This window comes from Brassica napus, chromosome C8 (assembly GCF_020379485.1).
Source record: "Brassica napus cultivar Da-Ae chromosome C8, Da-Ae, whole genome shotgun sequence".
Lineage (NCBI taxonomy): Eukaryota > Viridiplantae > Streptophyta > Magnoliopsida > Brassicales > Brassicaceae > Brassica > Brassica napus.
The window spans coordinates 47,300,313-47,321,501 of record NC_063451.1 but is presented as its reverse complement, the minus strand read 5'-3'; the positions used below and the strand labels follow the sequence as shown (position 1 = coordinate 47,321,501).

Genomic DNA, 21,189 nt, shown 5'->3' with positions numbered 1-21,189 from the left:
AATTACAGATTTGGTATTATTTACCTCCGTTAAAAACAACGTAAGTGAAAGTGAGCTGTGTTGTTTATTTTTCGATAGATCCTAGTACTTGACCTACTCTGAGATGCATAAACTAACCTGAATGAAGAAACTGATTCTGAAGAAAATCATATAAAAAAAACCTGACATATGCTCTTGAGAAGCCACAGTAGGTTCTGTCTTGAGTCTCTTGACAGAGAAAATTATTATCATTTTCTGTTTTGGGTTGCTTTGCTATATTTATTAGGTCTCTTCTGCAAGCAAACAAGTTGATAAGCTCTGAAGGAAAACAATGGTGAGGAATAGAGGAACTCGCGGGACAGAGCAAGGGAAGAAGGAGAGGCTGACGTGGATCAGTTAGTTACAAGTTAGTTAAGCCGTTGGGTCGTTACAATGAGGTTGTTAGACCGTTGTGATTGTAACTCTACTATAAATACTTGGGCTAAAAAGAATAAGGGTGGTCTTTTACACATTTTGTAATTGCGGAGTTATTCTCTAGTCTGAGGCTCACATACAGTATACGGTAGTGGGGTGTGTATGTAATACATACGTTTTCACAGAAATATACACTTCGTAAGTCATATTAAAGTCTACTCAAGAGATGAAAGTCGTCTAACGCAATTAGTCCTCTTGCTTTCAAATCTTATTCTTGTTTCCACCAACTCCACCACTGACCATCTTCAAAGTCTTCTTACTTTATTTAATTGACCTCTCTTTGGATTCTCTTTAAGATGAAAATCTTCCAAAGAGAAACAACAAAGAAAATTTGGAACCATTCTGTTTCAAATAGTACCTATGGTGATTCTACTCAACAGACGTTGTTTTCTTGTTCTTATTCTACTCACAGAATTCTCTTGCTTCTCTGTAAGGTTCTGTTTCGGCCAGGACAGGATCACGCTCTCAACTCCAATCAAAGACTCAGAGACACTTCTCTGCAGCAACGGTATGTTCAGGTTCGGTTTCTTCACTCCTTTAAACTCCACTACTCGGTTACGTTACGTTGGGATCTGGTACGATAAGGTTCCAGTTCAAACGGTTGTTTGGGTTGCTAACAAGGACGCCCCAATCAACGACACTTCCGGTGTTGTTTCAATCTCTGAAGACGGAAACCTCGTGGTTACTGATGGTCGAAGCCGCCTTCTATGGTCGACAAACATCACAGTACCACCAGTGGCTACAAATGATACATGGGTTCAGCTAATGGATACAGGGAATCTTAGGTTACAAGACAACGGTGAGATCCTGTGGGAGAGTTTCAAGCATCCTTATAACTCTTTCTTGCCAGTAATGACTTTTGGGATCAACAATAGGACCGGAGAGAATCTAAACCTTACTTCTTGGAGAAGCTACACAGATCCTTCAACAGGGAACTATACAGCTGGTATTTCCCTTTTACCGTTTCCTCAGATTATAATCTGGAAGAGAAATGTCCCAGTCTGGCGTAGCGGACCTTGGAACGGTCAGATCTTCGTCGGTTTACCTGATTCCATATCTCTCCTGTTTCTTGATGGGTTCAACGTTTCCAATGATAACCAAGGAACGTTTTTAATCTCATATGCTACTGACTCTTTCATGCATCACTTTAACTTGGATCCTGATGGAGCTCTCTACATGAGAAGCTGGAACACTTCCACGAGAGCTTGGACGGTTGACGCCATTATTCCAACAACAACTTGTGATGCGTACAATAGATGTGGTCCGTTCGCGAGCTGCGGTTTACAGGAAGTTCCGCCTTGTAAATGCGTGAAAGGGTATGTGCCGAGGAATAGCACAGAGTGGAACCGAGGGATCTTCACTAGTGAATGTGTGAGAAGAGTTCCATTGAAGTGCAATGTAAGTACTGGTGGTGGAGGAAAAGGAGATGGTTTTTATAAAATGCAGAAGATGAAATTACCAGCAAATGTCGAGAAGTCTGTAGCTAATGAGAAGGATTGTCCTAAAGTTTGTTTAGATAACTGTTCTTGCACTGCTTATGCTTATGATCGAGGAATCGGGTGCTTGCTTTGGAGTGGTGATTTGGTAGATATGCAATCACTTTTAGGAAGTGGTATTGATCTCTATATTCGGGTTTCGCATTCTGAATTCAGTAAGTAAAATAAACTCTAATGGTCTCATTTTTTTTCTTCTTCTCCATTAAGATTACTTCATTAAAATTATGATTTCTCATTGTAGAAACACATAGTAAGCGAACAGTTGTGATCACAGCATCCGTGCTAGGCGTTGTGTTTGTTGCTGCGGTCTGTGTTCTATTGGCATGCAGGAAATTCAAAAAGCGTCCAGGTTAGAGTTTTGTTTACTCCTTGATGATAGTTTTAAACTGTTTGCTTCATTGATCATTTGCCTTTGCAGCAGCAGAGGGAGATAGAAGTGCAGAGCTATTGTTTCAAAGAATGGAAGAACTTACAAGTGGTAACGAGTCTGCTTCTAACCAAGTCAAGCTCAAAGATCTTCCTCTTTTTGAGTTTGAAGTGTTGGCTACATCAACCGATAACTTCTCTCTCAGAAACAAGCTTGGACAAGGCGGATTTGGTCCTGTTTACAAGGTAAAATGCACTAAACAAGAATCCTTATGATAATCTCATAAAAGGTTAAGTGACTGGTAATCTTTTCTTCAGGGAGTATTGTCAGAAGGGAAAGAAATTGCAGTGAAGAGGCTCTCAAGGGCATCAGGGCAAGGACTTGAGGAACTTTTGAATGAAGTGGTTGTGATTTCAAAGTTGCAACATAGGAATCTAGTGAAGTTACTTGGATGTTGCATTGAAGGTGAAGAAAGGTTGTTAGTATATGAATACATGTCAAAGAAAAGCTTGGATGCCTATCTATTTGGTAAACTTATATCCTCTCTTTCTTAACTCTGTTTTTCCTTGAAGAGAATTCTAATGCTTTTGCTAGCTTCTCTCAGACCCATTGAAGCAAAATATTCTTGATTGGAAGACTCGGTTCAACATAATGGAAGGGATTTGCAGAGGTCTTTTGTACCTTCACAGAGATTCAAGACTAAAGATCATACACAGAGATCTAAAAGCCAGCAACATTTTGTTAGATGAGAATTTGAATCCAAAGATATCTGATTTCGGACTTGCAAGAGTTTTCCAAGTGAATGAAGATGAAGCTAACACAAGAAGGGTTGTTGGAACTTAGTAAGTATCCATTCCCTACAAGAATTGTCAGTTTTATCATAACAACTTGAATGAAACTTTTGTTTTTTTTTTGCAGCGGGTATATGTCACCGGAATATGCAATGGAAGGATTCTTTTCAGAAAAATCAGATGTTTTCAGCTTGGGAGTTATATTTCTAGAGATCATAAGTGGGAAAAAAAACTCCCACAAGGAAGACAACAATCTAAACCTTTTAGCTTATGTAAGTTTACCAATCAGTGTGTAGTACATAACTTATGCTTAAGCTTTGAAACTTTTGAAAATTTGATCTTTTTAAAGGCGTGGAAGCTATGGAATGATGGCGAGACTGCTTCTCTAGCAGATCCAACCATCTTTGATGAGTGTTTTGAGAAAGAGATTACAAATTGTGTTCAGATTGGTTTGTTGTGTGTGCAAGAAATTGCAAGCGATAGACCAAATGTGTCAACCGTGATTTGGATGCTAACTACCGAGAACACTAACCTTCCTGAGCCGAAGCAGCCTGCGTTTATAGCAACAAGAAGAGTTTTCGAGGCTGAATCTTCTGGCCAGAGCAGTCAAAAGGTCTCCATCAACGATGTGAGCCTCACAACTGTTACCGGACGTTAAGCTCACACAAGCCATTTTGTATGTTTATTTAATATATATATGAACTCCTATGTTCCCAAATTTTTGTTATCTTGCTTATGTTTAATTGTTAGATTAAAGAATAAAAGATGTATTTCAGAGAAGTTATGTTCAGATTCACTAATTACAGATTTGGTATTATTTACCTCAGTTAAAAAACACTTTATCTGAAAGGGAGCTGTGTCGATTATTTCAATAGATTCTAGTACTGGACCTACTCTGAGATGCATTAACGAACCTCGATGAAGAAACTGAATCTGAATAAAAGCAGCAAAACAAAACCAACACATGTTCTTGAGAAGCCAGAGTAGGTTCTGCCTTGACAGAGAGAATTAGAACATTATTATCGTTTTTTTTCTAGTTTTGGGTTGGTTTGCTATATTGATTATGATGTTACTTCTGCAAGTAAACAATTTTACTCAAGAGATGAAAAATACAAGTCGGCTAACGTGAGTAGTCCTGTGACTCCTGTCGCTTTCTTTGTCACATTTCAAATCTTGTCTGCACCAAAAACTTCTTCAAAGTCTTCTAATAGAGACAAAGACGACTACTTTATTAATTGGCCTCTCTTTGGATTCTCTTTAAGATGAAACTCTTCCAAAGAGAAACAACAAAGCAAATTTAACACCATTCCTTGTCAAATAGTTATGGTGATTCTACTCAGCAGACGTTGTTTTCTTGTTCTACTTCTACTTGCAACATTCTCTTGCTTCTCCCTGAAGCTCTCTTTCGGCCAGGACAGTATCACCTTCTCCACTCCGATCAAAGACTCAGACACACTTCTCAGCAAAAGTGGTATTTTCAGGTTCGGTTTCTTCACTCCTGTAAACTCCACTGGTCATTTACGTTACGTTGGGATCTGGTACGCTAAGGTTCCAGTTCAAACTGTCGTTTGGGTTGCTAACAAAGACGCTCCAATCCACGACACTTCCGGTGTTGTTTCCATCTCTGACGATGGAAACCTCGTGGTTACCGATGGTCGAAACCGTCTTATATGGTCGACGAACGTCACGGTACCAGTGGCTTCAATTCCAAACGCTACATGGGTTCAGCTAACGGACAATGGGAACCTTAGGCTGCAAGAAAACAGAAACAAGGGTGAGATTCTGTGGGAGAGTTTCAAGCATCCTTATAATTCTTTCTTGGCGACAATGACTATCGGGACCAGCAACAGGACGGGAGAGAATCTAAAGCTTACTTCATGGAGAAGCTATACAGATCCTTCCACAGGGAACTATACAGCTGGCATTTCCCTTTTCCCGTTTCGTGAGCTCATGATCTGGAAGAGCAATGTCACAATCTGGCGTAGCGGACCTTGGAACGGTCAGATATTCGTGGGCTTAGAGGATGAGGTAGCTCTTCTGTTTCTTGATGGGTATAATATTATCAGTGATAATAATGAAGGAACATTTACAGTGTCATATGCTACTGATTCTCCCATGTATCACATGAACTTGGATCCTGATGGACTTCTATATATAAGAAGCTGGAGTACTTCTAAGAGAGCTTGGGAGATCGGTAACACTATTCCAACGACAACTTGTGATGTATACGGTAGATGTGGTCCATTCGCGAGCTGCAGTGTAAAGGAAGTTCCGGTATGTAAATGCGTAAATGGGTTTGTGCCGAGGAATAGCACGGAGTGGAATCGAGGGATCTTCACTAATGGATGTGCGAGAAGAGTTCCATTGAAGTGCAATGTAAGTGGTGGAGGAAACGGAGATGGATTTTCTAAAATGCAGAAGATGAAAGTACCAGCCAATGCGGAACAGACTCTAGCTAACGAAGAAGCTTGTCCTAAAGTTTGTTTAGATAACTGTTCTTGCACAGCTTATGCATATGATCAAGGAATAGGATGCATGCTTTGGAGCGGTAACTTGGTTGATATGCAATCGTCTTTGAGGAGTGGTATTGTTGATCTTAATATTCGGGTGGCCAATTCGCATTCAGGTTAGAGTTTTGTTTACTCTGATAGTCTCTATTGTTTTCTTCTTCTCCAATTAGTTTGACTTCATCGACTTATTATTTTTCAACAGACCGTGAAAAAACACATAGTAATCGAGCAATTATGATCACAGCATCAGTGCTAGGCGTTGCGTTTGTTGCTGTGATCTGCATTCTTTTGGCATGCCGTAAATTCAAAAAGCGTTCAGGTTAGAGCTTTGTTTACTCCTTGATCATAGTTTCAGACTGTTTGCTTCATTGATCATTTGCCTTAGCAGCACCAGAGAAAGATAGAAGTGCAGAGATAATGTTTAAAAGAATGGAAGCACTTACAAGTGTAAACGAGTCTGCTCCTAATCAAGGCAACCTCAAAGATCTTCCTCTTTTTGAGTTTAAAGTGTTAGCTGCATCAACCAATAATTTCTCTCTCATAAACAAGCTCGGTCAAGGCGGATTTGGTCCTGTTTACAAGGTAAAGGCACTAAACAAGAATCCTTTTGATAAGAGGTATCAATAATCTCAGACTAATTGAGTGGCTGGCAATTTTTTTATTTAGGGGATGTTGCCTGAAGGGAAAGAAATTGCTGTCAAGAGGCTCTCACGGGCGTCAGGACAAGGGCTAGAGGAACTTATGAACGAAGTGGTTGTGATTTCGAAGTTGCAGCATCGTAATCTGGTTAAGTTACTTGGCTGTTGCATTGAAGGTGAAGAAAGGTTGTTAGTATATGAGTACATGCCAAAGAAAAGCTTGGATGCCTATCTATTTGGTAAACTTATCTCCTCTGTTTCTTAGCTCTGTTTTTTACTTGAAGAAGAAGTTAATGCTTTTGCTAGCTTCTCTCAGACCCATTGAAGCAAAAGATTCTTGATTGGAGGACTCGGTTCAACATAATGGAAGGGATTTGCAGAGGTCTGCTGTACCTTCACAGAGATTCAAGACTAAAGATCATACACAGAGATCTAAAAGCCAGCAACATTTTGTTAGATGACAATCTGAATCCAAAGATATCTGACTTCGGACTTGCAAGAGTTTTCCAAGTGAATGAAGATGAAGCTAACACAAGAAGGGTTGTTGGAACTTAGTAAGTATCCATTCCCTACAAGAATTGTCAGTTTTATCATAACAACTTGAATGAAACTTTTGTTATTGCAGCGGCTATATGTCACCGGAATATGCAATGGAAGGTTTCTTTTCAGAAAAATCAGACGTTTTCAGCTTGGGGGTGTTATTTCTAGAGATCATAAGTGGGAGAAAAAACTCTCACAAGGAAGAAAATAATCTCAACCTTTTAGCTTATGTAAGTGTGTACTAATATTAGTGTTTAGTAACTTTGCTAGCTTTGAAACTCACCTGTGAATTTTACAGGCGTGGAAGCTGTGGAATGAAGGTGAGGCTGCTTCTCTAGCAGATCCAATCGTCTTGGAAGAGTCTTTTGTGAAAGAGATAACAAAATGTGTTCACATTGGATTGTTATGTGTGCAAGAAATTGCAAACGATAGACCAAGTGTTTCAACTGTGATCGGGATGCTAACTACTGAGATCACGAACCTCCCTGAGCCGAAGCAGCCTGCGTTTATAGCAAGAGGAGGAGTTTATGAGGCTGAATGTTCTGACCAGAGTAGTCAGAAGGTCTCTATCAATGATGTGAGCCTCACAACTGTAACAGGACGTTAAGCTCACAAAAGCCAATCTGCCTGTTTATATGATACATTAGGTTCTGAGACACTATTATGTTTAACTGTTTGATTAAAGAATAAGAGAAGCGTTTCAAAGAAATTATGTCTAGGTTCACTGATTAAAGGTTGTTATTACTACTACAGTTTAAATGTGTAAGAAGAAGAAGATCCATTTGTTCTCAAGCTTTTGGATACTTTATGTTTGAGATTTTTAAATTCTGAATTCAACCGCAGATATATACAAGACAAGATCATACCTTTCGTTGAAAGGTTGATATCTTTTTCAACTGGTTGTTCAAAGACATTGAATCCATTCATCTCTGAACTTCCACACAGTTCAAAGCAGGATACGCCAAGCATCAGACGATGAAGCACGATCAAGAACGCAAACCAAGGCACCTTAACACTATCTATCCTTCTCTGCTTCCTTAGAGAAGTCTCCTTCCGCAACAGGGAAGCTGACTCAAGATCAGTCGGCAAAGATAAGACATCAGTGATTGGTTCAGCTTGCGAAGAAAGAACTGTTAGCTCATATCCTTTGACAAACTACTCAAGATGCAATTTGGAGGGTAAGGATTGAATTTACACTTCTTTCTTTTGACAAACACAAAGACATACCATTTTCATAACCTGTGGAAACCAACTATCAATCCTTACAACTTACAGAAACACCATGCACAACACTGTTTAGAAATGCTTGAATGAAACAATGAACTCAGGTCGCTGACAAACACGATGTGATGTTGTGTTTTAAGCCTTTTAGATTCTGAGTTGATAAGAAAAACAAATATCATTCGTGATATTCGTCCATAAGCTGCAAAAAGAAAAAAATGATACAACAGAAACAATATGTTGTGTGGCATACAGAGACTACAAGTAGATCACTTTATTCAAATATACTCCCGGCAGTCCTATTCATTGTTTTACGTTCACTGTTCTTCGGTTCAGAGAACAAACCGGCGGTTAATACAGGTAACCAACCGCGTAAATACAATCTATGTAGTTAGAATGAACCAAAATCCATATATAACTTATTCGACTCCTATTATGATGACAAACAAAATTTGGACAAAGATTTCATTAGAAGTTTACTCTATCTGAAAATATGTACCTTTGGAAACGTAAAAAAGCTTTAAATCTAAGAAAATAAAAAAAAAGAATTTATAAGATAAAAAATAGTAACATAAACGCATAAAATTTGAATCTATAACTTTATTTCAATATAAAAAACACATTTAAAATTTATAGATTTAACATCTTACATTTTTTAGAAGATGAGATGAAAACCAAGAATGATGATTCCTTAAAAAACAAGATAATATTGTGATAAATACATAAAAAATAAGAAATTAAACTAATGTTTTTCTTCAAATATAAATAGATTTATGAAAGAGTTTTAGTCCTGGGCATTTTAACTTGGACCCGAAGACCCGAACCGGAACCGACCCAAAAATACCCGACCCGGAACCGGACCAAAAATTTACAAGTACCTTTTGGGTCTAAATTTTTTTTACCCGAAAGAACCGGAACCAAAAAGGAACCTACCCGAATAGACCCGGACCCGAAAAGAACCGACCCGAATAGACCCGACCCGATAAGAACCGATTTGTATCCGACTTAAAAACATGTATATCTAAAACTATGATGTTTTTGTGTTCTATTTTATATATATTATTTTATGATTTAGTTGAAATATCTTTTGTTAACAATATTTGTTATTATTTTTTAACATTTTTAAAGTAATATAAAGATTTAAAATGTAAAATTTAGAGTTTTAAAATGTTTTATTTTAATTATTAATAGTTTCATTTAAGTTGTTTTGTAAAATTTTAGATATATATGACAAATATTCAACTAAAGTTGATGGAATTGGGTATATCATGTCCTTTTCAGATCCTAAATACCCGAACCCGACCCGGACCCGATATGGACCTGAAAAATTACGGGTATTTTAATTATAGACCCGAACCGACCCGGACCCGAGAAGAACCGACCCGAACCCGAACCGAAAATTTCTAAATACCTATTGGGTCTAAATATTTAGGACCCGAAAAGATCCGGACCCCAAAAAAACCAGCCCGAACCCGACCCGAAGACCCGAACGCCCAGGCCTAAGTTTTACATAGAAGAGAATGAGTTTTTGAGAAAATGAAGTTGATTTTAGAGAAAACGGAGAGAACTTTGGAAATTTGTGAATCTATTTTAGAGAGAAAAAATGTGTAAATTTCCTTTAGAGACAAAAAAAACTATAACTAGGTTAAAATTTTCGGCACATGACTTTTATAAAAGTCTACTACAGAAAAATCTACTAAAATAATTCCATTATTGTTATTTATTTTTTATTGTGCTAACAATTTTAATATATGAAAAAATTGGTTTATTTTTTTGATAGTTTTAGTAAATGATCTTACAATTTTTATTCATGCAAAATTAATTATTTTTATTTTTGTAAAAAATAAAGTGCATGAAAATACATGTATGAGTTTTAACTCATAAGTTTAATAAAGTTTGACACAACAAAAGATATAAAGAGACCCTAGATAAAGATTCACATTTGAATCTTTTAGTTTAAAATTATGTTAACTTTTTTATAATATTCAGAAGTAAACTAAAAAAGAAGTTTACTATACCCTGAAATCAAATAGACTTTTTTTTAAGTCTACTAAAACATAAATCAAAAACCCCAAACCTTAAATGTGCACTTCATAACCAAAAACTCTTAATTAATCATGTATCAAATATGAAAATATTGTAAGATGTAAATTACTATATATTTATACATAATTTAAGTTAAAAAAAAAAACAAAAACACATCTATATCTGAAATCTAACCCTAAAGATATATACATCTTTTGTTACCACATCACCACACCATAAGCATTGTCCAACATATGATTAACAAACAATTATATTTTTCAAAAATTGTTTGATTGTATTAAATTTTAATTTATACACCTAACATTGGTTTTTATATTGATGATTTATAATAAATTTCACACAAATTATTTTTATATTTTTTAAATGAGATTACTATATCAAATTACGACATAGATCTCGGAACACGTAGTAAACTTATTTCTATTAAATGTACACTTCCGAATGATAGAATCATAAAATAAATTCATGGTTTTTGGTTTGGTCATAAGTGATAAATATTATTTTTTTATCCCTTTAAGTTAATTTTTCATTTGATTGAATATGAAGTCTAGTTTTGTATTTAAAAATCAAAATTTTAAATTATATTATGCGTTTTTTTGCGTCATGCGAGTTAACTGGTTTCGACTAAGGAAACATGGCGAGTCATACGGGAGAAACATCAGGTCTATGACTGGCACCAAGCTGTCTGGTTCAAAAATTCAACACCAAAATTCTCCTTTTTGGTCTGGATTGCGATAAGAATAGAATCTCGACTGGTGAGCGTATGAAACAATGGAATGGGGAAGTAGATGCATCGTGTGTTTTCTGTCAAGAACCAGTGGAAACTGTAAGCCATCTATTTTTTGATGTTCATATTCAAAACGAGTTTGGGAGGCTCTGGCAAAACCGCAAAAGGAGTACTAAGAGATCAGTTTACAGTTAACTGGTTTAGTCTTCTGCGCCTGATAACTGCTCAAGACCAGGGTAAGCTGAAGCTTTTCACAGTAAGATATGTGTTTCAGGCTATCATTCATAGCATTTGGAGGGAGAGAAATAGGAGAAGGCATGGAGAAAAACCTTCACCAGAAGCACTTCTAATCAAGTTGATTGATAAAACAGTGAGGAATAAGTTTACCATTGTTCAGAGAAAAGGAGATAAAAGTTTTGAAGGGGGGTTAGCCTAGTGGTTCTCAACGAGACAGAGCTGACAACAGGTTGAAGTAAAGAATTTTTGGAGTTTTGGAGTATAGAAAATAAAGTAAGATTCAGTTTGTATATGATTTAAATTTCCCATAGGCTTGCACATTGATGTAAAAGGGGTTTTTGAATTTAATTTAACATTCAATTCAAAAAAAAAAAATCAATAGATTCTTGTACTGACACTTGACCTACTCTTAGATGAATTAACTAACCTGATGAATAAACTGAACCTGAAAGAATATGAGAAAAAAAAAAACGATCCGTGTTCTTGAGAAGTAGGTTGTGTAGAGAATGAAAACATTAGTATGGTTTGATCTTCTTGGGTAACTTTGCAATACGTATTGAGACAAACTTGGATACGGAGAAGATGAGTTTTTACTTTCACGAATTCATTAGTTACACACGTTTTTAAACCCGACCCGGACACTGAACCGGACGACTTACCGGGTCGCTGGGTCACTGGGTCACTGGATTGACCGCGGACGAACCGCGGGTTAATATGAATTAATTTTATTATATAATAATATATCAGCTATGTAAATAAAAATATAGAAACTAAAGTTTAATATTTTCTAAATGTTTTTATAAACATAAAATAATAGTTTGGATATGTATATTTTTATGTTTAATAACATTCAGAAAATACTTAACTTTAATTTCTATATTTTTATTTTCATTTGATATACAAAATATCAAAAAATAGTTTAGACTATTTATAATTTTGTCTAACAAGGTAAGAGTTATGACATCTAAAAAAATCAAGACATAAAATTTATAAATATTTAAATGTTTAATGTGAATAATAAATTAAATAAACATTTAAATTTAAAATACAAAATAAACCAAAAGTAAAAAATTATTATAATAAATTATCAATAACGGAAATAAATAAACACCAAATCACATCGACTAGTTTTGGTTCTCTCTACCATTGTTCACTTTATTTTCTTCAAGTGACATAGTGAAATCTTCATTAAAATCTAAAAATCACAAATATAAAACTGAAAAGAAAAAACTTAACTTTTTTTGTCAGTATATAACTTCTTAATTAGAAATTTAGAATATAAAACATAATCTAAAAACATAATTAAAAATTAAAAAAAAGAAGTAAAAATTATTTATTGGTTCAACCAGTGGTTCAACCGGTATCGGGTTCCGGGTTCTACTGATTTTTTGTGAGTTTTTGCGGGTTTCTAAATATTGGGTTTTTCACAAAACCCAAACCGGATTTTTTCTGGGTTGCCGGATTTACCGGTTCAACCGCGGGTCTGGGTCGGGTTTCAAAACACTGGTTACACTTACACTTACACTTACACAACAACCTTGACATTTGTTTCGGGTTTTTTCAGTTGCCATGGTTTAGTAATTACACCCAAACAAAACCACAAAGAGAACAATGGTGGGAATACTTTTGCAACTTCTTTTCTGAGAAGGTAGTACCAGGCCCCCGGCTTACTTTTATGAAGGACCTTGTGCAAATTCTATAGTTTTGCAACTTCTTTTCTGACAAGGTAGAACTATGGTGTGAATACTAAAATATCAGGACAAAAAACTACTGTTAGTATGTCGGCAATGCAACTTGACATAGTTCTGGCATTTTAACTTTAAGTGAAATAATTGAACACAATTTCTGAAACATATTTGTCAAAAGAATAATTAGGATGTGACTTCACAAAAAGACAAAGAAAATCAAGTACATAGATAAATGACATGCACTACACATTATTATCATGTTATAATTGAAGACTTTTGCTGAAGTAAATGCCCCTTTTCTTGTACCGCATGTTTCACATCATATTCTAACATCTTCTTACAAAGACTTACCTCTCTTAGAGGAAGATCTTCCTAAGAGATCAAACACAAATCAAAACTTGGAACCATTCCGTTTCAAATAGTACTTATGGTGGTTCTACTAAACACACATTGTCATTTTGTTCTTCTTCTACTTGCAACATTGTCTTGCTTCTCGTTGAAGTTCTGTTTAGGCGAAGACAGAATCACATTCCTGACTCCGATCAAAGACTCAGAGACCCTTCTCTCCAGAAGTGGTGTTTTCAGGTTGGGTTTCCTCACTCCTGTAAACTCCACTGTTCATTTACGTTATGTTGGGATCTGGTACGGTAAGGTTCCAGTTCAAACTGTGGTTTGGGTCGCTAACAAAGACACTCCGATCAATGACACTACCGGTGTCGTTTCGATCTCTAACGATGGAAATCTTGTGGTGACCCATGGTCGAAACCTCCTTCTATGGTCGACGAACCTCACAGTACCAGTGGCTACGAATGCTACATGGGTTCAGCTAATGGATAATGGGAATCTTAGGTTACAAGACAACATAAACAACAGGGAGATTCTGTGGGAGAGTTTCGAGCATCCTTATAATTCTTTATTGCCAAGAATGAATCTTGGGACCGACAACAGGGCCAGAGAGAATCTAAAGCTTACTTCTTGGAGAAGCTATGTAGATCCTTCACCAGGGAACTATACAGCTGGTCTTGTTCCTTTCACGTTTCCTGAGCTTCTGATCTGGAAGAGCAATGTCCCAGTCTGGCGTAGCGGACCTTGGAACGGTCAGGTTTTCATCGGTTTACCGGATGTCCCTCTATTTATTGATGGGTTTAACCTTAACAATGATAACCAAGGAACATTATCAATGTCATTTGCTAATGATTCTTTCATGTATCACATGAACTTGGATCCTAATGGAGCTATGTATTTTAGAAGCTGGAACACTTCCACGAGAGCTTGGACGGTTGACGCCATTATTCCATCAACAACTTGTGATGTATACAATAGATGTGGTCCATTCGCGAGCTGCAGTTTAAAGGAAGTTCCGCTATGTAATTGCATTAAAGGGTTTGTGCCGAGGAATAACATAGAGTGGAACGGAGGGAGCTGGAGTAATGAATGTGTGAGAAGAGTTCCATTGCAGTGCAAAGGAGATGGGTTTATAAAAATGCAGAGGATGAAAGTACCAGCCAATGCGGAACAGTCTCTAGCTAACGAGAAGAATTGTCCTAAACAATGTATAGATAACTGTTCTTGCACTGCTTATGCTTATGATCGAGGAATAGGATGCATGCTTTGGAGCGGTAACTTGGTTGATATGCAATCATCTTTGTGGAGTGGCATTGATCTTTATATTCGAGTTGCGCATTCCGAACTCAGTGAGTAAAATAAAGAGTGTCTATTGTTTTCTTCTTCTCCAATTAGTTTGACTTCATCGACTTATTATTTTTCAACAGACCGTGAAAAAACACATAGTAATCTTGTAGAAACACATACACGTAGTAAGCGAGCAATTATGATCACAGCACCAGTACTAGGCGTTGCGTTTGTTGCTGCGGTGTGCGTTATTTTGGCATGTCGTAAATTCAAAAAGCGTCCAGGTTAGAGTTTTGTTTACTCCTTGTCCTTGACGATAGTTTCAGATTGTTTGCTTCATTGATCATTGCCTTAGCAGCACCAGAGAAAGACAGAAGTGCAGAGCTATTGTTTAAAAAAATGGAAGAACTTACAAGCGATAACGAGTCTGCTTCTAACCAAGTCAAGCTCAAAGATCTTCCTCTTTTTGAGTTTAAAGTGTTAGCTACAGCAACCGATAGCTTCTCTCCCGGAAACAAGCTGGGACAAGGCGGATTTGGTCCTGTTTACAAGGTAAAATGCACTAAACAAGAATAATCTCAGAGACACAGACTAATGAAGTGACTGGTAATCATTTTTTTTAGGGGAAGTTACCAGAGGGGCAAGAAATTGCTGTCAAGAGGCTCTCACGGGCGTCAGGACAAGGACTTGAGGAACTTATGAACGAAGTGGTTGTGATTTCGAAGTTGCAGCATCGTAATCTGGTTAAGTTACTTGGCTGTTGCATTGAAGGTGAAGAAAGGTTGTTAGTATATGAATACATGCCCAAGAAAAGCTTGGATGCCTATCTATTTGGTACACTTATCTCCTCTGTTTCTTAGCTCTGTTTTTTACTTGAAGAAGAAGTTAATGCTTTTGTTAGCTTCTCTCAGACCCATTGAAGCAAAAGATTCTTGATTGGAGGACTCGGTTCAACATAATGGAAGGGATTTGCAGAGGTCTTTTGTACCTTCACAGAGATTCAAGACTAAAGATCATACACAGAGATCTAAAAGCCAGCAACATTTTGTTAGATGATAATCTGAATCCAAAGATATCTGACTTCGGACTTGCAAGAGTTTTCCGAGCAAATGAAGATGAAGCTAACACAAGAAGGGTTGTTGGAACATAGTAAGTATCAATTCCCAACAAGAACTGTCAGTTTTATCATAACAACTTGGATGAAAATTTTGTTATTGCAGCGGCTATATGTCACCGGAATATGCCATGGAAGGTTTATTTTCAGAAAAATCAGACGTTTTCAGCTTGGGGGTGTTATTTCTAGAGATCATTAGTGGGAGAAAAAACTCTCACAAGGAAGAAAATAATCTCAACCTTTTAGCTTATGTAAGTGTGTACTAAAATTAGTGTTTAGTAACTTTGCTAGCTTTGAAACTTACATGTGAATTTTACAGGCGTGGAAGCTGTGGAATGACGGTGAGGTTGCTTCTCTAGCAGATCCAGTAGTCTTGGATGAGTCTTTTGGGAAAGAGATAACAAAATGTGTTCACATTGGATTGTTATGTGTGCAAGAAATTGCAAACGATAGACCAAGTGTTTCAACTGTGATCGGGATGCTAACTACTGAGATCACGAACCTCCCTGAGCCGAAGCAGCCTGCGTTTATAGCAAGAGGAGGAGTTTATGAGGCTGAATGTTCTGACCAGAGTAGTCAGAAGGTCTCTATCAATGATGTGAGCCTCTCAACCGTAACAGGACGTTAAGCTCACAAAAGCCAACCAATCTGCCTGTTTATATGATATATATGTTCTGAGAACTATTATGTTTAACTGTTTGATTAAAGAATAAGAGAAGCATTTCAAAGAAATTATGTCTGGGTTCACTGATTAAAGGTTGTTATTACTACTACAGACATACCATTTTCACAAGATGCAACCTGTAGGGGTAAGGATTTTGAATTTACACTTCTTTATTTTGACAAACATAAAGACATGCCAACTATCAATCCTTACAACTAACAGAAACACCATGCACAACACTATTTAGAAATGTTTGAATGAAACAATGAACTCTGGTCGCTGACAAACACGATCTATGTTGTGCTTTAAGCCTTTTAGATTCTGAGTTGATAAGAAAAACAGATATCATGCGTGATACTAAGTCCATAAACTGCAAAAGAAAAGTGATACAACAGAAACAATGTGTGTGGCATCTTGCTCAAAAAGGGAACAAGGCAGATTGATACACAGAGATGTACAAAGAGAACACTTTATTCAAATTCTTTGCACCATCATTCTCAGGCAGTAGTTTTCATTGTTTTATGTTCACTGTTCTTCAGTTCAGAGAACAAACGGGCGGTTAATACAGGTATCCGACCGCCTAAATACAATCTAAGTACTTAGAATGAACCAAAATCCATAACAACAAAAAGCAAAAAAGAAAAAAAAAATAGAAAAATAAACAAGATGAACATCAAGAACATGTACTTTCCTTCAATGTTCCTTCATCTAAGATTTGTAAAACTTGTCGGACTCCTATTATGATGACAAACAAAATTTGAAAAGAAACATTTCTTCTCCTACGGTGCCATCAAACCATCCACCGTGTAAGAGAGAGACTTAGCCCAGTCGGTTTTCAACACCATTGTCTGCAGCGTGTGCATCACATCGTATCCTGGATCAAGTTTCCTTTGCCAACCCTATAATAACCAGAATCAACAACCAATAAGACTGAAGCAAACCTAGTCTATAGTTACCATTACGCTACAGACAAGTTTCAAAGGCAACATCTTCAAACTCAGTTTCTATAATAAGCTTAGTGCACTAAAATTTTGAAAACAGCAAAGGTTTTAGCTCACCTCGAGAACTAATGTTGTGACCATCACAGTGCACACATTCCCATCAATATTAACTCTATGACGTCTCACTTTCTCAAGTAACTCATGCATGCAATCTGCTGGATGCACTAAATCTCCCTCAGGAGTTCCCCAGAATTTAAACGCTTCTTCTACTTCCTGTCACAATATAAACATATCATCCATTATTACCTAAGGTGTATAAGGGAGCTTTGAGTCAAATGTATTATTTACCTCAATAAAAGCCTCTGGATTAGGACAATTCTGCTTTCTTGACAGCTTAAGCGTCCTCTCAGCAGCCGTCCTGCCATCTCTAAGCGCAACCGCCTTGAAAAAATCAAGCAAATTCTCTCTATCATTCTTAGAGAGCTCTGCAGTCATTCCAACATCAAGGAAAACAATATGCGGCTTCTTCGTCTTGAACACTCCACGAGAAGCCTTCTTCCGAACAAGGATATTCCCCGGATGCATGTCAGCGTGAATAAAGTTATCAACCAGGAGCATCTTCAAGAGAGCATGAGTCCCAATGTGAGCCAACCTAGTCTTGATCCACTCATGTCCCTCCATGCCGTCAACATAACCCGCCACACTCTCTCCGTGCTCATACGTCTCAACCAAAACCGCAGGGTGCACGAGAGGATACACAGGTTTAGGGAAAGAAACATCTTTCCATCTCCTGAAGTTGTATATGAACCTACTCAAATGAGAAGCTTCTCTTGCGAGATCGACTTGAGAGAGCATGAAGACACCAAACTGCTGCACACTCTCGTCCAGCCTCAGCCACTTCAAAGCCGGAACCAAAGTCGACACTCTTGCAACAAAATTGATTATCACAAAATCTCTTCTAATAGATTCACCAACGCCTGGATGCCTAACTTTAACAGCAACCAGAGAAGACTTTGACTTCTGTCCTGGATACTGAAACCTCAGAGAGGCTCTATGGACTTGAGCAATGCTCCCTGACGCCAATGGAGCCTCTTCAAACTCCTCGAATATCTCCGAGAGCTTACGGCCAAAGGCTTTCTCTATGGTCTTCTTAGTGTAGGCGAAGCTATGCTGAGGAGCGTCGCTGTGAAGCTTAGAGAGCTGCGTGCAAAGATCCTTGGGGAAGAGGTCTGGTCTAGTAGCTGCCCATTGACCCCATTTGATGAAAGCGGGACCCGCTCTCTCGAGAGTTCGGTGGACCGTCTCGAGCCATAGTTTCCTGAACCGTGGCCCGCATAGCTCGACGACTAGGCCCATGAGGATGCTGGGAGTGAACAGACAGGATATGTAGAAAGCTCTCCCGATTAAAATAAAGAACTCTATAAGGGAAAGCAACAGCGAAGTCAGGAAGATGGGACCGTTCTTTGCTCTTGTGTAGAGTGATTTATGAGAAGGGTAGGGATCTAAGGGGGGAGCTCTCTTCTTCTGCGCCCACGCTAGCTTTCCGCAAGTGGCGGCTATGATGCCGGGTGTTAGGAGGTGTGAACGAAGGGAGAGAGACAAGCAGAAGGCTTGAGCGATGGTGTTGATACGAGGTAAGTTCCATTGTCGGCGCATAGAGTACTTGCGGTGAAGCCTTTTCCAAGCAACTTGAGCATGGTGAGTATGAGTAACTACATTTCTAGTAGAGACGGTTGTACAATAACCAACTCTAGCGGAGGAAGAGTGAACTCTGAACTGAGGAGACCTTAGGGAAGCTGTAACAGCGGTTTTAAAGCTTCCCCATTGGGATCTTGTCTCTTTGTGGTTTGAGAAAAGAGATTGAGTTTGTTTTCCAACGAGTCTATAGATGAAAAATCTGCAGTAAACGGATGAGAAATCATCAGCTAAAAGAGCTTCCCAAAGAAGAATCCCATTAACAGTAAAAGTTGGAAACTTTACACCTGAATTGGAATCATCATAACTACCTACAGAGGATCCGATCAACATTAAGACGTATAAACCGCTAAAAGTTGGAAACTTTACACAATAATTCAGTAAAAGAATCAACATTTGGAATCGTAAATGAATCTCCGAGGAAATGGGAATCAAAAAGCAGATCAAAATCCATGGTTGGTTCTACGAATATACAGTCCAAGCTTGAGGAACAGACCTTGACATGGCGGTGGCGGTGGCGATGGTGAGAAACAAAATGAGAAGAGGTGGGTATGATGGATCTCTAAAACGTTAAGATTAAGGAGCATTTTCTCATTGGCTTCCACTTGGTGGTGAAAGGGCAAAGGATAAGAGGGTCACCGTTGTTGTCTCCCGGCGTTAATTAATTGGGTTTCGAAAGTACCTCCCGGAGAAGACCTAAAGCCGACGCGAACAGAGAGAGAGAGAGCAGAGAGAGAGAGAAAGGGAGGCCCACAACAAATGTAAGATCTTTGGGCTTAGGATTAATGCTAAATTTGATTTTTGGTCGACGTGTGACATTGTCAACCAAAGCAATGACCGTGAAGCAAAGACAGCCTGCCTGTCCGAAACATTTCTCTCATAAAACCAAATCAGAATATGTTTATGTTTTGTAATAAAATTGTCAAATTTGAAAGGTAAAGGTAGGGTGCAGAGCTATATAGTGTAGATTTATGTCTCAGTTTTTTTTTTTTTTTTTTGATCAAAAATTTATGTCTTAGTTACAGCTCTGTATTTGTTAGGTACGGACGGTAGACAAAATCTTATTTTTATGTATTGAAACTTCTTCTCTTCGCTACTTTAAGGGAATTGTTTTTACTTTTTCCTTCTTCCAATCGAATTAAGCAAAATGGTGATTAAAAGTTTTCTTGTTGAAGGAATCAGATGGGAATCAGTAACAGAAGCGGAGAACAAAAGAAGAAAATGGCAGAACTTAGCAAAAACCTTAAAGAAGGTGAGAGGATACTGGAGCCCCGTCATCGTCAGGCTCCACCCCGCTATCAACCATGTGACGAAAGATAGTTTCCGCATTTTCAACTTCCCCATTCCTGCACTCCCGATGAATCAAAACCGTGTAGTAGTGAACGTCACATGGTTTGAGAATATTTACAAACCGTGTAGTAGTGAGAATATTTCTTACTTAATTAGTTTTATTTTAAAAATAATAATTTATTATTTTAAAAATACTCAAATTTGTAAATTTTGCATAAATAAATTCTTGAATTTTTAATAAATGTTAATGGTTTTAACTCCAAAATAATTATTTGTATTTATAGTTGATATAAAAATTTACAAAAAAAATGAAAAACATTATTTTGTGCTGTCAAATGATTTGAACATCAAAATCTGATGAATCCCGTAAAGAGTAGCGATCAAGATACACATATAAAATATAAATATAAATATCAAAATTTTACTTCTGACTTTATCTAGTACGGTTTGGTTTTTAGATTTTCATGTTGCTCATGTTCATTATTTTAGCTAGGTTATTTTATTTCTATGGTTATCAGCTGGAAGCGTTAGGCGTGGACAAAAAAAGCAAACCCAAAATCTGAACCTAACAGATCAGAAGATAATGAATCTGAATCTTGAACTAGAGTAGAGTTGGATCCGCGAGCCTGCGCGGTATATATTTTTACCGTTTACAAATAATCCTAGATATTCGGATTTCGGTTCAGTTTCAGCAAATTTATTTTGGTTCCTCGGTTCTAGAGATTTAAGATCCGTTAGGGTATTTATAAATTTCCACTCGGTTCCGGTTTTTCAGTTAATTTGGTTGAAAAGTAAAAAAAATAATTTTTCAGATTAAATATCAGATTTTTTGGGTTTTCAAATACAAATTCGGATAATTCAAATAAATTAAAATATTGTGGATAAAAAAGTATTCAAATTTTTGGGTAATTTGACTTGTAAGAAATTTTTTAATTATTTTATTATTTTAAAACTAAATATATTTAATGTTTTTTTGGTTTTAGAGATATAAAATCTGTTAGTATAATTGATATGATTCAAACCTGAACGAAACTATGTTTTTTGGTTTGCCACGGTTTGGTTCGGCTCTTCGGTTTAGAGTAAATGCGTCAATGCCTAATTACAAAGATCAATAGTTTATATATATTTTTAATATTATA

At 37.2% G+C, this 21,189-nt stretch overlaps 4 protein-coding genes across 7 annotated transcripts; 3 read left to right on the top strand and 1 right to left on the bottom strand.

Annotated features, from left to right (window-relative positions):
- The first annotated feature begins 183 nt into the window (after nt 1-183).
- On the top strand, nt 184-3,928 carry LOC106413652 (G-type lectin S-receptor-like serine/threonine-protein kinase At1g11330). Its single transcript, XM_048765369.1, has 7 exons — nt 184-2,104; nt 2,191-2,298; nt 2,371-2,561; nt 2,634-2,844; nt 2,921-3,158; nt 3,235-3,379; nt 3,457-3,928. The coding sequence occupies exons 1-7, from the start codon at nt 814-816 to the stop codon at nt 3,763-3,765; spliced, it is 2,493 nt and encodes an 830-aa protein (XP_048621326.1). The 5' UTR covers nt 184-813; the 3' UTR covers nt 3,766-3,928.
- A 431-nt stretch (nt 3,929-4,359) lies between these two features.
- Nucleotides 4,360-7,591, top strand: LOC106415426 (G-type lectin S-receptor-like serine/threonine-protein kinase At1g11330). Its single transcript, XM_013856133.3, has 7 exons — nt 4,360-5,733; nt 5,820-5,936; nt 6,006-6,199; nt 6,284-6,494; nt 6,572-6,809; nt 6,881-7,025; nt 7,094-7,591. Exons 1-7 carry the CDS (start codon nt 4,431-4,433, stop codon nt 7,400-7,402), a joined length of 2,517 nt encoding a protein of 838 aa, XP_013711587.2. The 5' UTR covers nt 4,360-4,430; the 3' UTR covers nt 7,403-7,591.
- Nucleotides 7,592-12,994: 5,403 nt separating this feature from the next.
- Nucleotides 12,995-16,192, top strand: LOC106415427 (G-type lectin S-receptor-like serine/threonine-protein kinase At1g11330). Of its 4 annotated transcripts, none has more exons than XM_013856135.3 (7): nt 12,995-14,408; nt 14,517-14,630; nt 14,705-14,898; nt 14,970-15,180; nt 15,258-15,495; nt 15,567-15,711; nt 15,780-16,192. In XM_013856135.3, exons 1-7 carry the CDS (start codon nt 13,142-13,144, stop codon nt 16,086-16,088), a joined length of 2,478 nt encoding a protein of 825 aa, XP_013711589.2. In that variant the 5' UTR covers nt 12,995-13,141; the 3' UTR covers nt 16,089-16,192. The 4 variants fall into 4 exon arrangements, with proteins under 4 accessions (XP_013711589.2, XP_022563445.2, XP_022563444.2 ...); XM_022707724.2 differs by having other exon boundaries at nt 14,702-14,898; XM_022707723.2 differs by having other exon boundaries at nt 14,487-14,630; nt 14,702-14,898.
- A 385-nt stretch (nt 16,193-16,577) lies between these two features.
- LOC106416073 (uncharacterized aarF domain-containing protein kinase 2) lies at nt 16,578-19,625 on the bottom strand. The gene is made up of 4 exons (XM_013856910.3): nt 19,257-19,625; nt 17,414-18,962; nt 17,183-17,338; nt 16,578-17,023 (listed from the first exon to the last, which is right to left on the bottom strand). Exons 1-4 carry the CDS (start codon nt 19,262-19,264, stop codon nt 16,904-16,906), a joined length of 1,833 nt encoding a protein of 610 aa, XP_013712364.2. The 5' UTR covers nt 19,265-19,625; the 3' UTR covers nt 16,578-16,903.
- Nucleotides 19,626-21,189: the final 1,564 nt, after the last annotated feature.

Coding starts and splice junctions, on each gene's coding strand:
- LOC106413652 (XM_048765369.1), top strand. CDS start 814: ATGGTGATTCTACTCAACAGACGTTGTTTTCTTGTTCTTATTCTACTC. Junction 2,845..2,920: donor CTTGGATGCCTATCTATTTG/GTAAACTTATAT, acceptor AGCTTCTCTCAG/ACCCATTGAAGCAAAATATT. Junction 3,380..3,456: donor ATCTAAACCTTTTAGCTTAT/GTAAGTTTACCA, acceptor ATCTTTTTAAAG/GCGTGGAAGCTATGGAATGA.
- LOC106415426 (XM_013856133.3), top strand. CDS start 4,431: ATGGTGATTCTACTCAGCAGACGTTGTTTTCTTGTTCTACTTCTACTT. Junction 5,734..5,819: donor GGTGGCCAATTCGCATTCAG/GTTAGAGTTTTG, acceptor ATTTTTCAACAG/ACCGTGAAAAAACACATAGT. Junction 6,200..6,283: donor GATTTGGTCCTGTTTACAAG/GTAAAGGCACTA, acceptor TTTTTTATTTAG/GGGATGTTGCCTGAAGGGAA.
- LOC106415427 (XM_022707723.2), top strand. CDS start 13,142: ATGGTGGTTCTACTAAACACACATTGTCATTTTGTTCTTCTTCTACTT. Junction 14,631..14,701: donor TAAATTCAAAAAGCGTCCAG/GTTAGAGTTTTG, acceptor TCATTGCCTTAG/CAGCACCAGAGAAAGACAGA. Junction 15,496..15,566: donor AGAAGGGTTGTTGGAACATA/GTAAGTATCAAT, acceptor TTGTTATTGCAG/CGGCTATATGTCACCGGAAT.
- LOC106416073 (XM_013856910.3), bottom strand. Junction 17,339..17,413: donor ATCCAGAGGCTTTTATTGAG/GTAAATAATACA, acceptor ATATTGTGACAG/GAAGTAGAAGAAGCGTTTAA. Junction 17,024..17,182: donor TCACAACATTAGTTCTCGAG/GTGAGCTAAAAC, acceptor TGGTTATTATAG/GGTTGGCAAAGGAAACTTGA.